The following is a 15,031-nucleotide window of genomic DNA, read 5'->3' as shown; positions in this document are numbered from 1 at the left end:
TAAACCATAATGAACTTTGTCCAATAGTCGGAGCTAATGGGGTGAAAGGAATCTAATTAATGGGTACAATGGTCCCCCGGTCTTGCTGGCATAATTGCTGAGCTGCTGCGGCATTAGAAAGCGTGTCGGAAAGCTGTGCATTAGGGGCTGTCAGCACTTCCTTTCTCAATCTTAGCTTAAGCGGTTTAACGGGACGCTGTCAGGGGCTTTAGGCTGAAAGTTGACCTACCTTGAAAACAGTTTCATCTACACAATCGCATCTTCCGGAAAGATTCTTTCTTTTTTTTTTTCTCTCCTCCAAGTGGCTGTTGCAATGGAGAAGTTTTTACAGTGTTAGGACTTTGCTGGGAAACTTGAGTCACTGTTGAGGCATTTCAGGAGATACTTCCGTTGCTCTGAGCAGATGGCACTGGATCGCTCGCTGGAGGGAAGACCRTATGCAGAAATCAGGCAGGGCGTATTTGAGTTGTGGTCTCAGCCAAGCAGGGAGCAAAACAGAGCTGCTTCAGGCTGGGGGTGGTCAGACACTGGACTTCTGAAAGATGTGGAGGAGGACTCTCAATGTCTGGGAGCTTTGGAGAAAAGCTTTGCAAGAGCTGAAAACRTGAGGGTCATAGTAGTGTGAAGTGGGCTTTGAGATTTATCTAGACAGCATTTCAGAAATTGTGGAAAAAATGGAGGGAGAGGAAATGATTAAACAGGAGAAAGTAGCCAATAGAGCAGTAGACCTCAGTGAAGAAGCTGCTGTAGTCCCTACCTGAATTGAAGAGACCAGATCTGAGTCACTGTGGTAAACGCCATGATGGTCTTGGCCAGAAGCACTGTGAAATGCCCATGAAACTCAAATCCTGGCACATAGTCTGAATGTGGTTGTGGTCATGAGGTGGCAGAAGAAACCAAGCTGTTGTAGACCYTGGGAAAAGCTTGTGGATGAAGACAGAAAATACGAGGCCCACATAACACCAGCTTCCCTTTAGGAAAGCAAGCCTGCCACAAGAAGATGAGTGATTGAGACCGCAGCAGCTGTTTGCTTTCCAGAACGATGATGAAACATTAATTACAGGCAGAAGCGGCATCCTGCAGAGAATGATATTGTCCTACTGGCAGCTCTGCAGAGATGCATCTAGGTGRCGGAGCTGGGCACCTTCACAGGGGCGATGTGATAGAAAGGGCAGAAGAAAAAGCTGTGCTGAAGCCTTGTTGCATGCCTAGAAGAACTCTTCGTGGCAAAAAAAGAAAAGATGAGTGGCATAATTTCCCATGGCCATCACAGAGTACRTATAAATGCAAAGGGATTACCAGCACGTTGGGCTGCTTTGGCTSCCTTCTGGAGCTTTGGAGGCCTTGCAAGACCCTGAGAGCTGTAAGATGGGTCAGAAGTGATTTAAGGGACTACACACAGAGGCCTGCAGTTCCTTAAGTATTGGCAGATCTTGCAGCGAGCAGAAGTAGAAGCCCCTACCTTGGGGCGATGTGCTTAGTGGGGTGCACCCTCTGGCCATGCTGGCCAAAAGTGTCTTAAGAAGCTTCACTGGCTCTGTGGAAGGGTCTCTATCTCATCTCCCCGTCCTTGCTCGCAAGCAGGGAAGGAGGAGCCACAGCGCTCCGGAAATCTGCTGATGCAGCGGCACATGTTGAGGAAAAAATGATCCTAGACCGGAGACGCTTGTATTTGCGCAATACCGATGCGATTCACCCGTGTGCTAAAGCCAGAAACAACCCCTGCGCATCCGTGAAATCTTATTTAGTCTTATTTTAGGGACAGAGGTTTTGATGCATCTGGTGACAAGTATGATCTTAAACTATTTTGGTGACTTTAACAACTGATGGTTTTTCACTTGTCTCTCTGTCACTGATGTCTACTTACTCAATGCCAGCTGTATTAGAAAAGGAGAGGCCAATTAAACTCGAGGCATTAGCTACACTTTCGAATTAACAGGAAAACTCTCTTGTTATCCCCAAATAATTAAACCTTCAGTCAATAACCTTCTGAAATAATCCTCCCCGGCTGTAACAGGAGGGCTCTGCAAGTGAGGAGGCTGCAGAAAGCAGCAGTTGCTCTGGCAGGATTAATCCCATGGTGCTYGGCGTGCGGCACTCCTGGGTGCAGTCCCATGGTGGGGGCCCACGGGCCCCGCATCCCCTGCGTCTGGAGCACAGCACTCGCTCCAGCGCCACTAACTGACCCTAATTTAATATACCCCGTCCACGGTGGTTCCACCATGGCCAAGGACGGGAGGCAGCTGGCACGCGGCGACCACCTTCCATGATGGACCCCACTGGCATCACAGTGTTTTCTTGCAGTCTCTTCTCTTGCTGTCTCATCTGATCCTTTGGTGTTGTGAGCACTTCCAGGCAGGACTATGCCTTTCCTTTTAGCTCATAGAAGAAAAGAAGTGGTGAAACCACTGAGGACGTAGGAGCTGCAAAGCTGAGAGCATGGAGATGAGTGGTGGAAGCAGATATAGGACGCTGGGCATTCGTATAATATTAGGCCCATACTTTGCATGGGGGAAAACATTAAAAAAAAAGGTACTAAGTAGCTAACCTGGGTTCCCTGTCAGTGTGCAGACCTGTCCACTGGCCTGCTGGTGTTGGGGAGCGCAGTGGTATTGGGCGAAAGTATCTTCCAAGAGAGCATAAATTTAAGGGGCCCTTCTTAACAACAATTTATAACGTTACCATAAATTAACCTAAATACACAGTTCAGCCTGTACGCAGCGCTGCCAGGGGCAGGGAAAACGGCATGAAGATTGCAGACTTTGTAGAAGGCCTGTTGACATACTGCTGTCTTGCATGGTCATTGACGATAAAGGGGCCAGAGAGGCAATGTAGTAGTCGGGAAGCTGAACACGTCATGGGACATTAAAGGTTATTTGCTCCGTTCAATTTGTTTTTGCTGCTCAAGCCATTAACCTCCCGTACACTCTTTGGCTGTTATTGACCAACAAGCGACACCGTAAGCAGATACAGAGCCTCAGGTGAAATGTTGGCGCTGATCACACCRGCTCAGTTTCTTCCTCCTCCTATAGGGGCTATATCATTGGGAGATGTTTCGTAGGATGCCACATATGGCTTGCTTTGCCAAATTGCCCATCTAAGGTTGGGCTAGGTGTGTGGTTGGGCCAATTTGACCAAAGCCAGGATCTTTACACCTATTTCAACTGGTGTGAGTGCATCTGCAATGATGGTACGTTCTGGTACCGAAGTTGGTTCATGCTATTTGTGTGCGGTACTGTAGGGGCATTGCCTAATCACGTGGGAAAGGTTCCTGGCGCTTTGRCTTTGGAAGTCTAAAAGGGCTTTGCAGTCCACAGGTTCAATAGTCACCTGGTAAATACATTGCCCTCTGAGATGTGAGGGTTAAATCTCGGAGAGCCCAAATCCAACTGATTTGGGTTACGTTGTGGTCTTGCCTTCATCCTTTCGGATTCTCCTTCTGGTCTCAAAGCCATCGAGGGAGTTGTTCTCCATAACTGGAGGCAGTAACTCTATCTGCTCTGTGCTTTGGACAGTTTTGGTGTGATTTAAGTGTTTTCCAAACACTACGGCATAGGGATCGTCCTTGCCAAGGAGGCAAGATGGCAAGGCCAGCTCTCCAGCTGGGCTCTGCTGTGGAAGCGGTGGTGTACTGTGAGGCTGCCAAATGCACTGCAAAGCCGTCGCTGGAATTTTTCTTGGGAGCAAKAGGGAGATGAAACGGAAATGTCCTCTTAATGCGGAGCTGAAAAGAGAGAAATCAAAAYCAATCCGATGGGAGCAAAGTTGGGTCATAGCATGCGACCAGCAGACTCGCTGGATGRGGAGCCACGCTGCGTGCGAGAGCCGTACTCTTTCCCTGACTGTTCCTGGTTGGAGCTCTCCCTGGAGGACACAAGCTTGCTCCTGGCTTGCCTATGAATTGTGTGTAGCCCAAACTCTAACTTTTTTTTTTTTTTTTCCTGCAGACCTAGTTAGACTTTTTTACAAGCCTAATTCTCCAATTTTCAGTAACCATCTCAGAGCGATATTTATGCTTTTGGTTGTGCTTCTAGTTTCTCTTTTACCAGGCTGTATGGGTGGCGTGGGGCAAAAACATGGTTAAAAGCAGGGTCAAAATGCAACATTTTGAATAAGTCTTAGCGCTCAGGGTGGTTTGGGGGCTGGTGTAGAAGKGAGAGTGTTCTAGTTGCCCTTCGAGGTCCAGGATCTGCTTGCAAACGGGCCACCGGCTAAACTCAATTGAGYGCTATGGGGCAACCTGACCTTGGATTGACACCGACAGCCAGAGTCACGAGCTAGAAACCTGCAGAGACACTTATCAAATCCCACAAAAGTTGCATAGATTAACCTGCTTTTTATTCATTATTTCTGGAGTGCAAATATTCACCACCAGTTTAACGCAAGCCTGGCTTGTGTCAGACTCCCTACCTATCATCMTTCATCAGGTATCAATATTTCATGAAAGACAGTAAGATGTTTTGGGACCACACTAGTGAACTGAAGCCTTGACTTAAACTGACCTGGTTGCCTTCTCTGGGATGAAGTTGCTTGTTGTGGCTAGGAATATTCTGGGCAAAAAATTGCAAAAAATGATGTGTGTACATTTTTCAGGGCAGAGGAGCATGCTGGAAGCCCCTAAAAAGGGGACATGGAGTGCAGTTTCTGCAAGTGCATCTCACCTTGAGCAAGTTGCTTCTCCTCTCTGAGATGTTTTTTGTCCGACTGTTTAAAAAAAAAAAAAAAAAATATAATGGAAGCAGCCAGCCTCCTGGTGGAGATGCGATTTGGTTACTTTGCAGGAGCCCCTTTGAGAAGGCGCTGCGAGAAGARTGCAAGATTATTCCCTTTTCTGCCTCGTTCAGAGTGTAATTATTTGGGAAGGGAACTTCTGCAGCTTGGATGAGGGCTGTGAGGAAGTGTCATACTTGTGGGATGGGGAAGATGTGAAAACCACACACACAMAAAAAGAAAGATAAAACCCAGCCCTGCATTGCAGGTATAATCAAATGTTTGTTATATAACATGCAGCCGTAAAAATGACTGCTATAGTTTTGATTGTGGGATTAAGCAGTAGGTTGAACTGGGAAGAAGAAATCCATTTAGATGGCTTGGGTAATAGTAATAGTGCTCCTTGGGCGAGGAGCGTGCGGGGGACAAGCTGAAAGCAGCTGAGTACGTGAAGATACGTTTCAAAGGCAGTTTGTACCGTTCACAGATGAGCCTGGTGGCTTTGCAGCGGCGGGCGTTAAAGCCTGGCTTGCGCGTGGCCGCGGTATGGCACTGGGAGGCTGCTGTGGGCGAGGGGAGGAGAGCGGCTCGTGTCTGCCTCACCGAAAATGGCCCACACCAGCTCTGGGAACGCAGGAGAGCAATAATAATAATAATAATAAGTCATTAGTCCAACGGCTAGCGAGGGAAAACTTTTTGCCCCAAATCTCAGTGTTTCAGAGGCTGGAGATGCTCCTTCCCAAGCCTTCATGTCCTCCTCTACTTTTGTCGAGTTTCCTCAGTGCATCCTTCATCAGCCTTCACATTTTTCTCTCCTACTCGTTCTGGAAACCTCATTTTGGGACCATAGAGCTGCTGCTACTTTGCCTGCCTCCATCCCATTGGAGGTGGCTGGAGATGCTGGAGGTGGCCAGAGATGTTGGAGGTGGCCAGAGGTGTCCAAGGTCCTTCCTCCTGCCTTTGCCRGGACTGTTGAGGGAGCCCGGTGGCCCTGTTGCAGATGGCACTGATTTATGTAGCAGAAGTTAATRGTGATTTAAATCTGCAAGATGGAAACTCTTGGTTTAAACCGTTGGTTTTCACCTTGTTCCACATCTTTGTTCCTCARCTGGTTTCCGAGTGAAGCCTTTATTGCTTGATAACCGTTGTAATACACTGGCAACTATTTTTCCTTTGTAAGTCAGGAGAATTTGTCATATAGGTACGTCTTTATTTAGGCGATTATGTAGCTTAATATGTGCTCATTGTGGTTCATAATTTTTCTCAGCTTTAGCAAGTGGTAAATGAGGTCTGTGCTGGATTTTTTTTTTCCTCGAGATTAGCATCAGGCTGCGTTTGAAGGGAGACGCAGGTTCAATTGAACAGAACTAAGATAGCTTTTGAGAGTGTTTCTTAGATCATCTTAAATGTGCTGGACGCCCAGGACTCAGAACTGAGCTTCTGAACACGGATTTCGTAATTTGAACCATTAAAAATGGAGAATTGTTTGTAGATCAGTTCTCACTATTGCCGGTCACTATTGCTTTTATTTTTAAAGCCAGTGGATCCCATTCGTTGGCGTTTTCTATATTGGAGGAGGAAGCATGGTTTGCTACTTTTCAACTTGCAGTCACTTTTCTTGACTTGAAATATCGTAGTCATTGGACTGAACTCTTTGAATAAATATTGAATAAATTATTGAGTACATGATTTGAAACGGAGGAAGCACTTTTTTGGGTGCCTGCTGAGACAAACTTTAATAGCCAGCATTTCACTGCCTTCTGTTTTTTCATTTTAAAAAAATAAAAAGCAAACTTTTATTGCTTTAACTTCCACAAGTTTTGTAACTGCATTAAATAAATCAGGTCTTAAATTTGGGAGTGTTCACTTGATATCCAACACCTTTATTTTGAGGACAGCAATATTGAGAACATAAATTTGCTTAAAACACACACACACACACACACACACACACACACACACCCCAAAAAACTTATTTTACTGGCCGGTTTCTTTTCTGCTGTGGAGATGAGCATGCGTGTGGGCGTTCAAGGAGCTGGTGGTGGGGCAGGGAGAGGTTGCAGGAGGTGGAGAGCTGATGGCTCGAGGAGCACCTTCAAGCCCAGATYCTGCTGCCAGCCCTGGGGACCTTGACTATTCTTTTTTTGTTGCTGTTTGCTTTTTGTTTTCCTATTTAGTATATATACACGTCGGCGAAGGCGCCCGGGCGCTTGAGCGTGACTTGGCCGCCCAGCTCGGTGCAGGCACCACGGACAGCGCCGGCGCCGGGATTTTATTTATTTATTTATTTTTGTCCCCTCTCGCTGGCCTCCTCCTGCCCTGTTTCTCGGGAGAATCCAACCCGGAGCCCGGTGGGGGCGGCGACCCTCGCCCTTGCCTCGTCAAGGTTAYGGCGATAAATCCTGGCGCGTCGTCACCGCTATTCGGAGTAAATTGGCTGGCCGCTCTCGGGCTGAAGGGGAGATAATTTGCTGTAGTATTTCAAATGGATTAGAAATGGATTTGAAGGGGAAGTTCATGGCTCCCGTTACAAAGGCGAGAAAGAAGACTATCTGAAGGCACTGTTCACACTCCGGCCTTCATTATCCACGCTTAATACCTTTCCTATTTTGTGGCGTTAATGAAATTTCCTGCCGGAGCGGGCCTTGTGGCCGGCTGGCAGCGCTCCTCAGGCGCGCGGGGGGCTCCTGCGCTCGCGCGGGAATGGCAAGGGCCTCGTGTCCAGGGCCGGCGCGGGCGGACGGGAGGGCTTATCGGGGCGGCTTACGGCTCCTTTCGAGAGGGTGGGTTTTTTTTGGGTTTTTTTTTTTTTTCACCATGCAAAATAAGCCCTGGTGGTGTTTTCTAGATGGAGAGTTTCCCTAAAAAGCACTTGTTGTTGCTTTAATATATTCCAACGTTTTTCTGTTTTTGATGTATTTTTTTGTTCTTTATTACTTATTTGGCATGTTTTTATTTTTATTACTATTTTTTTTTTAGTTAGGAACTCGATGTGGATTTGTTTGTAGCCTCGGCTCCCGTTAAATTTGCGTGCCCCCGGGGTAAGGCAAAGCTGGCCTGGGCGCTGGGTGGCAGTGAAGCTGCCTGCACCCTCCCCTCCCCTCCAACCCGGGCGCTGGTGTCCCTCCTTCGCTGGCACCCCAGGAGCGGAGAGGGGCTGGGAGATGCTTCAGGAGCAATGCCGAATTTTTCAACCCGTAGCCGGGGCTCTGCCGTGCCCGGACGGGCCAGCGCTTCCCCGCGGAGCRGCGCTCCTGCGAGGGTCGGTAGCCAGTGGCAACCGCCCCGCTGAACGACTAGGCTGTCAGGCTTAGCGCAAAGAAATGTAACTATTACATTTTACAATTCTCTTTTGCTTTGCGGCACATGTTCATTTAAAGGTAATGCTCTCCGGGGCTTGCATCCTGCTGATAGGATAGCAAGCCTTAATTTACAGATATTCTTCAGTAATGCGCGCTTTATGTACGTTCAGCTAATAGCATTATGAGCATAGTTTGTACTAATACAAAATTAGAGCTCTGATTTGCATAAACAAATTACTGTTTGGATTAGCGCTAAACGGCTAAGACGACTGATATTGGAGTAGATTTGCTTTGGCTGGAAGGGCGCTGTTTGCTTAACAGCGTACGTASGGAAAGGAGCCGGCTCGGGAGGGAGGCGGCGGCGCGCAGCGAGAGCCGGGTTGTGCCCTGCGTGGGTTGGCGCAGCAAACGAGCCCGTGCAGGATGGACCGGTCCCTGGGGCAAGCTGTCCTCCGCCTGACGGAGCAGGCGGGTGTTCAGAACGATCGTATCGGCGCCGATGTACGTGGCAGCATCRCAGCTCCAGAGCCGGCTGCGAGGGTGGAAGGAGGGTCCTGTCCCGACTCTTGACCCTCTCCCTTGCTGCAAAATTTGCCCGCTGCCCTACTTGGGTCCCAGGCTCCGTCCTAGGTGCTACGTCCCCAGCAATAGATGGGGGATAGCAGCAGTCTTGGGCCACTGCAGCAAAACCTTTGCGAGAACCGGGGTTGGAGGTAACTCTAAAAATCCCAAAGCTGGAGGGGCTCCGTTAAGGTCAGTTCAGCTCAGGGGAGGTCCCACGTTCCTGCTTGCTCTCCCTGGCTGTGGTGTTACCAATGCCCATTTCTTTCTTCTCTGCTGATGKGCCTGGATCTGCGAGCGAAGGGATCTTGAGTTGATGGGACCCTGTGGGCCCATCTGTGGAGATCTAGGGCATCAGCTCTGGCTGTGAAAGCTGGAAGAAGTGGGGAATCAGAGCTTCTTCCCTGTCCGGAGCGAGAGCATCTCTGGTTTCTCTCTGTAAAACTAGAGATCTCTTCCTCCGCCATCTGGCGCTGCGTCCTGTACCAGATTTAAGCAGGGAGATTATCTGCACATTTCTCGCAGCCTTGGGTTTGTCCGTGAAGCAGCAGCCTCTTGCGATGCCTTCCCGGGTGCAGTGCTTACCTCCTGTCCATCTCCTTCCCTTGCAGATCCCCGGGGTTAAACCAAACGCGCCCATCGCCGCCGAGCAGCAAGTCGCAGCAAATGCAGCAGCGGTGGCGGAGCAAAGGCTTGCGCTGCATCGGCGGCGTGATGTACAGGGTGTCGGCGAACAAACTCTCCAAGACCTCCAGCACTCCCGGCCGGACCAGAGACCAGAGCACCAAGAGCCCCGGCAGAGCAGGTGAGCGCTGGCTGTTTGTCCTGGTCCACGGTAAGAAGACGATGATTTGGCTTAAGAAAACTCAGTTTTTCGTTGCGCTCATCAAATTACATTTCCTATTGACCTGTGAGCGCCAGGAGGCTCGTTCTGCAGGTGACCATGCAACATCATCGTTTTGACGTGGTGGCTGGTTTTACATTTATCTTCAGGTAAATCCGAGTCTTGCCTGTTGACTCTGGCGGGGGGCGGAAAGGAGCATTGTCTGCTCCTGCTGTACCTGATGCCGGCTGTAACTGGCGTTGTTTTGAGTTTCTGCCTGGGCCTTGAATACGTTTTGCTCCGTGTGTGCTTTATCGATGAGCTTTGGGGACAGTCACGCTGGGAAAGACAAAGCAAGTGKCTATGTGCTATTATTTGGGGTTTTATTTTTTTGTTGGAAAGTTGGCAGAGCAGGATATATTAATGAGTGATGATACAAATGAGGCACTTTAATGCCCGAGTCTTTTCACATGCAGCAGAGGAGCATGGAGGAAGAGAGGGAAGAAATAGCTCAGTGCCTCCGAGAGGGGCAGCGCCCCAAATGGTATGTCTGCCTCTTTTTGTGCGAGCGCAGTGGAGCATCCTGGACAGAAAATGCGAGAGATCGATGGCTCGTTTCCCTTTTCTTGCCCCTTTTCCTTGCAGGCAGTCACGGTGGGAGCCGTTGGACAAGGCAGTTGGGCTGGTTCTCCTGAACAGTCCCCTGAAGAACTGGATTAGGGAGCGCRGGAGGGAGGGAAGGAGCTTTGGGTGGGCACAAAAATCCCGACAGTGGGAGAAAGTGGCGGCTTCGGGGAGTCTGAGAAACACGAGGAGGATTAGGAGCAAGCAGCAACATTGCCGTGAGGAGTAACTTAAGTTCCTGCTACCACGTGTGTGCAGCCAGTGAGCGGCATGAGAGGGCAGCGCTGGCGGTGATGAACACTTCGTGCACGTCGCCTCTGGCGGCAGAGATTTAGCTTAAAGCAAGGATTAGTCACCAGGGCCCTGCAGCAGGGAAACGAAGACGCGTGCAGATGATGGCAGAGATGCTAGTGCCACGTGGGTCAGAGGGGCGCAGACTCGCTGAAGCTCTGTTTGCAGGTAGTTTCCCTCCGGAGAGCGTTAAGGGGAGAGTCGACAGCACCGCGAGGCCAAAGCTGCGGCTGCTGTTTGCACCCCTTCACCCTCCTCGGAACAAATTTTCAATGGCTACCTGGGCACGTAGCACGCAACGTCCTCCTCGCTGCTGCCTCTGCGAGWAGGGATGTGCACCTGTGTGTCCATACGGCCCGCGCAGAAGTCCGTGATCCCGCCTGTAAACTKTTAATCCTGGGCTTTGCTGCTGCATCTGGAGGAGGATGGGGAGGAATTGGCATTTGAAGACTTGGGAAAAAAGTCTGTAAAGCCAGCTCAGGACTTGGTAGACCAAGCAAAGCTCGGTCTCAGCAATGTTGGATTTCCGAGAGCTTTGCTACTAGCAAAGCAGTGGGATTTTCCAGAGTTTCTGAACCTCTTAACTCCTGTTGCCTGTCCATTGGATCAGGCACTAACTTCTAAGTAGCTCTGGAGACTCTCCTGTAGAGCTGCTGCTAGTTGTTATGAGGTGTGTTAATTCAAAGCAATTGTAAGAAATAGGAAAAACGGCCTGAAAAAATGGGATGTCCTTTAAGGGAGATGGGTCCAATGTACCTCCCTTGGGGCAGGAGCAATCAGCTGCAAAAAAACAAGGAGAGCATCCAAGTTGTGGGCAGTCCTGCTGTTAAGGGCCAGCCTCTCTAGGACATCATCTAGTGATGAATCAGTAACACGGCTTGGCAAAGGCAGAGAAGATCTTGCTGGAGTGTGTAAGGAGGAGTGAAACCCTTGAGATGTGGGCAGGGACCTTTCTGCTGTAGTCTGCATTGGAAGATGTTAGATGGATCACTGGCYCCAGCTCTGGGGACTTGGTTTCAGGGCAGGGTCACGCCGGTTGGATGGTCCAAGGGAGAGCGAGATGGCAGCTAGAAAAGTGAAGGACTTGGGTCTCCTCCATCTAAAGAGGAGAAGATGGCCTTGATATTCATAAACAGCTGAGTAAAGGAAGGGAATGAGGTGTTCTCCATGGCCAGGTGGATCAGCCAAGAAGTAAGGGGCTTGAAACTGTGGCAAGGTGCGGGTTTGATGCTTGTTTGGAGGAGAGGTCTTAAAGATTGAGGATTAGAAAGTGCTGGAGGAAGTTGGCTGGGTTGACTGGGACATCCCTATTATTGGGATTTGTAAAGGACAGGTTACATGATCTTCTGCTTGAGGAGGAYGTAAATAAAGGTGGTCCTGCCTTGCAGTGAGGAGATGTATTTGATGACTCCAGCTTCTGCCTAATTTTCAGTAGATCCATTGGGGGGATCCATTTAGGTGCTAGGAGACCAAACAGTCCCGAATGCAGTTTTGGGGAGGAGGGTTGAGCCGTAGATCCGACGGGGACTTTTGCAAATTGGGGCAGCAGCACAGCCCTTGGAGTTTTGCTGGGGGGATTCCAGGTGGTCTCCTAAGTGTGAGCAAGGAGACACGGTGGGCRCCATTCGCTTTGCGTGCTCCTCAGTGCCATGCCACCAGCACCCATCTGGTAACGGTGCTTTGGTTAACCCAGGATACGCRAGTCCTGGTCTGATTTTTCCATGTGGTGGGTGAAAGAGGTGACAACCAAAATTCATCCGTGGTGTTGTGGAGCCTTACAGCAGCAAGGGACCGAGAGCTTTGGTCTCCTCGCTTGCCTGTYGGACCTTTTCACCGCAGAGGAAGGAGACTCCGTGAGCGGCCAGTCCTGGGGGCTTGTGCTGAGCTTTGCGCAGGGCAGGGGCGAACACCCTGACTTCTCGGTCGCCGTAACTTCCTCCGCCTGTAAAAGTGATTGTTGCGGCTCTAAGAGGATTGCGCCTACAAGAGCGAGCGTGCGGGCGGGACCTTTCGATAGTTACTCTCCGTAACAACACTTGTTTACAGCTTATTGAACACTTGGTCCCACCTTTGTAGGGAAGTGTTGGGGGGGAATATGCATCCGACATAACCTTTTAACTGTTGGATTTGTCTGTAATTAAAGATGCAATGCAATTGCTCCTCCTGATTCCCCACGTATCTCACCAGTGTTGGCACRTAGCAAGCAACTTGCAGAAGAGTTGTGCCTTGTGAGGAAAGAGCAGTGATCTTCAAGGGTTTTAGTTTGCATGAGTGACCTAAAGTTGCTTTGAGAAGCAAAGGTTTGGTAAAAAGTAAGGGGTGAGACTGGACCAGCAAGCTTTGGACTTCCTGCAAATACTTTTTCCTCTTTTTATTCTCAGTTGGAAAAAAGTGAGGCTCTCGGGAAGATGCAAACCTGAATCCCAAGAAAGGCCCCAGCGAAACCCAGCGAAGCAGCTTTCCCTCAGCTTTGGCCAAGTCACAACGTCCTTGTGCGGCGAACCCTGGCGAGAGCTGGTAGGGCCAGATCTGCCAGGCGATGCTGGGAAGGGAAGTGCTCCAGTGTGACCTGTGTCGGAGGAGACACAGTCTCCCCCATCCGTCCTTCCCTCTCTYTCCCCGAAGATATCATGTCTATGCMCTCCTTCCGCRACCTGTCTTTTGGGGTGGGGGGAAGCAGGTTTAGTGAGTCCTGCTTTGGGACTGTAGGTCCCTTCTGGGTTTGCTTACTATAAAATACAAATCTCCCTGTTTTTTTAGATGTTTGTGCTTTTGCAGGAGTCGTCTTACCCCTGCTATTTGGCACGCTCGCTTTATAACCCTAAACCTCCCTTTCCTGGTGCGCGTCGGTGTTTTTGTGTTGTCTTTTGGGCTGCAGCCGTAATCTGCCCTCCTTTGCAAGGATGGATTCGACACACGTCCGTTTACCTTGCTTCAGGACGGCTGTGGCGGCGGGGTGCGAGACCTGCGCGCCCTTGCCGTGTGCAAGCCTTTGCGTGTTGGCTGAGCGCTCTGCSTCTAAACGCTTCGCAAAGTGCACTTAAAAGCAGGAAAACCGACTCCGCCGCTCCCTGCCGGTGCCAGGAGCTCGGTGTTTGGGATAGCAGGGAGATGGGAAAYGCTCTGGACACTGAATGCGTGGGAGCGCTGCGTGCSGTGTGCCGCGGGGTGCTCCGCTGGGGCCGAGGGCGGCTCAACGCGTGCGACGGCGCCTCGTTGCGCGCGGGGTTCCCGCGGGCGCGCGCCAGGCGCCCGGTGGCATCGCCGCGGCGCGGGAACCGCCGACGCGCGTGGTCCTGCTCGGAGCCGGGGCGCGCGAGAGCCGCGAGCCGCTTCCCTTGCGCCGCGGCTCGACGCCGGCGCGTCGCTGCCTGACGCCGGAGCGGGGCGTTGCGCTGCCCGGCTCGCCGGCCTTCTCGGGCTTCGCTTTCGGAAGTCTTTGCGCCGCGGTGCAAACGATCTGGTTCGTTCGGAGGAGCGGGGAGGGGAAAAAAGGAAAAAAAAGAAAAAAAAAGAAAAAAGGAGTTAGGCTTCAGGCCCCGCTATTAATCATCGCTGTAATCATGCATTTAATGAACATGACAGCTCCCGGTCCCCGCGGGGAGACGCGCCGCGCCGCGCCGCTGGGCTGGCTCCGGCGATCGCTTTTCAGCGCTGCCGCTTGCTAACGCCGGGAGCCGCCGGCGCAGGCGGCGTCGGGGCCGGGTGATGCATGGCGAGCCGCGGCCCCTTTTGCACGGCCTGCGTATTTCCTTACAGATGATGCACCTCCAAGCGACTAAATCATTTTTTAAAAAAAAAGAAAGAGAAAAACACCTGTCCCCYGTGCAGGATATAAAATATCAAGCGTACTGCCGCTGTGCTGCGTGCAATCACTGAAAAAGCCCTTAATGTGCAGTTCTTTGATACTCTCCACGGCAGCTTTTCTTTTTTTCCTTTTTTAAGTTTTTTTTAATTTTTCTTCTTTTGTTCCCGCTGCCTCCTGAGCCGCCCAYGCGGGAGGAAGCGTTTGCTACGCCGCCTGTCCGCACCCCTGCTTGCTTCACCGGCAGCCGGTTTTGCAGCGGCTCCCGGGCGTTGAGACCGCGTCGCGGCCTTGAGTTTATTCGCGGGCGGCTCCCTCGGGGGCAAGAGGCGCGTTGGCCGTCCAGCACGGCAAACTTCCCGTCCTCTCAACGGTTTTTACGTGGCTTTGGTTTATTTTTAATAACGTGGCTTTGCTGCTCTCCTTTGTTTGATATGATTGTATCCTTTGATCTTAGCTGACAGTAGCGGTCGTGCTCCCAGCGAGAGGTGTGGGCAGGGGCCAGGTTTCTCCTACAAGGAGATGCCAAGGCCTGGTTTGGACCACGGAGCGAAACAACGCCTCATTCAGCAAGGGCAATAGCTGCTGTAAAGTTTTTTTTCTTCGTCTCTGGCTTCCGCAATTGGGTGAAAATCCTGCTACRGTGTTGGTTCCTCTGGCTGCTCCTGGACAACGTTGATTGTACAGCAAAGCACTCGAGCGCTCTCCGAAGGCGACGGCTGTTGCCCGGCACGCATGGACACGGGGCCGATGGTCACATTTGCTTGATGATGTGCCAGGCCTGGTGTTCCTAAGCAGCGTTTGCCCCCAAAAGGCACTGAGTGAGGATGGAGCTCRGCTGGGGCAGATTGGCAGAGGGTAGGTTTGGTGGCGCACAGACTTTTCTTTGCCAACACAGGAAAATTCTTCAAAACT

General features: G+C 50.8%; 1 protein-coding gene across 1 annotated transcript in view; it reads left to right on the top strand.

Moving 5' to 3' along the window:
• ZC3H3 (zinc finger CCCH-type containing 3) overlaps window positions 1-15,031 on the top strand; it is a 127,308-nt gene that overhangs the window by 84,410 nt on the left and 27,867 nt on the right. The window contains exon 4 of the mRNA XM_085298709.1: window positions 9,185-9,378. Coding sequence (XP_085154835.1) covers window positions 9,185-9,378 — 194 coding nt within the window. The remainder of the gene's footprint in view (window positions 1-9,184; window positions 9,379-15,031) is intronic.

The sequence above is a fragment of the Rhea americana genome, unplaced genomic scaffold (genome assembly GCF_003343005.1).
Source record: "Rhea americana isolate MKP2758 unplaced genomic scaffold, rheAme1 scaffold_140, whole genome shotgun sequence".
In the NCBI taxonomy this organism is placed as follows: Eukaryota; Metazoa; Chordata; class Aves; order Rheiformes; family Rheidae; genus Rhea; species Rhea americana.
The sequence above is the reverse complement of the archived record's forward strand: the minus strand, read 5'-3'. Positions and strand labels throughout refer to the sequence as shown.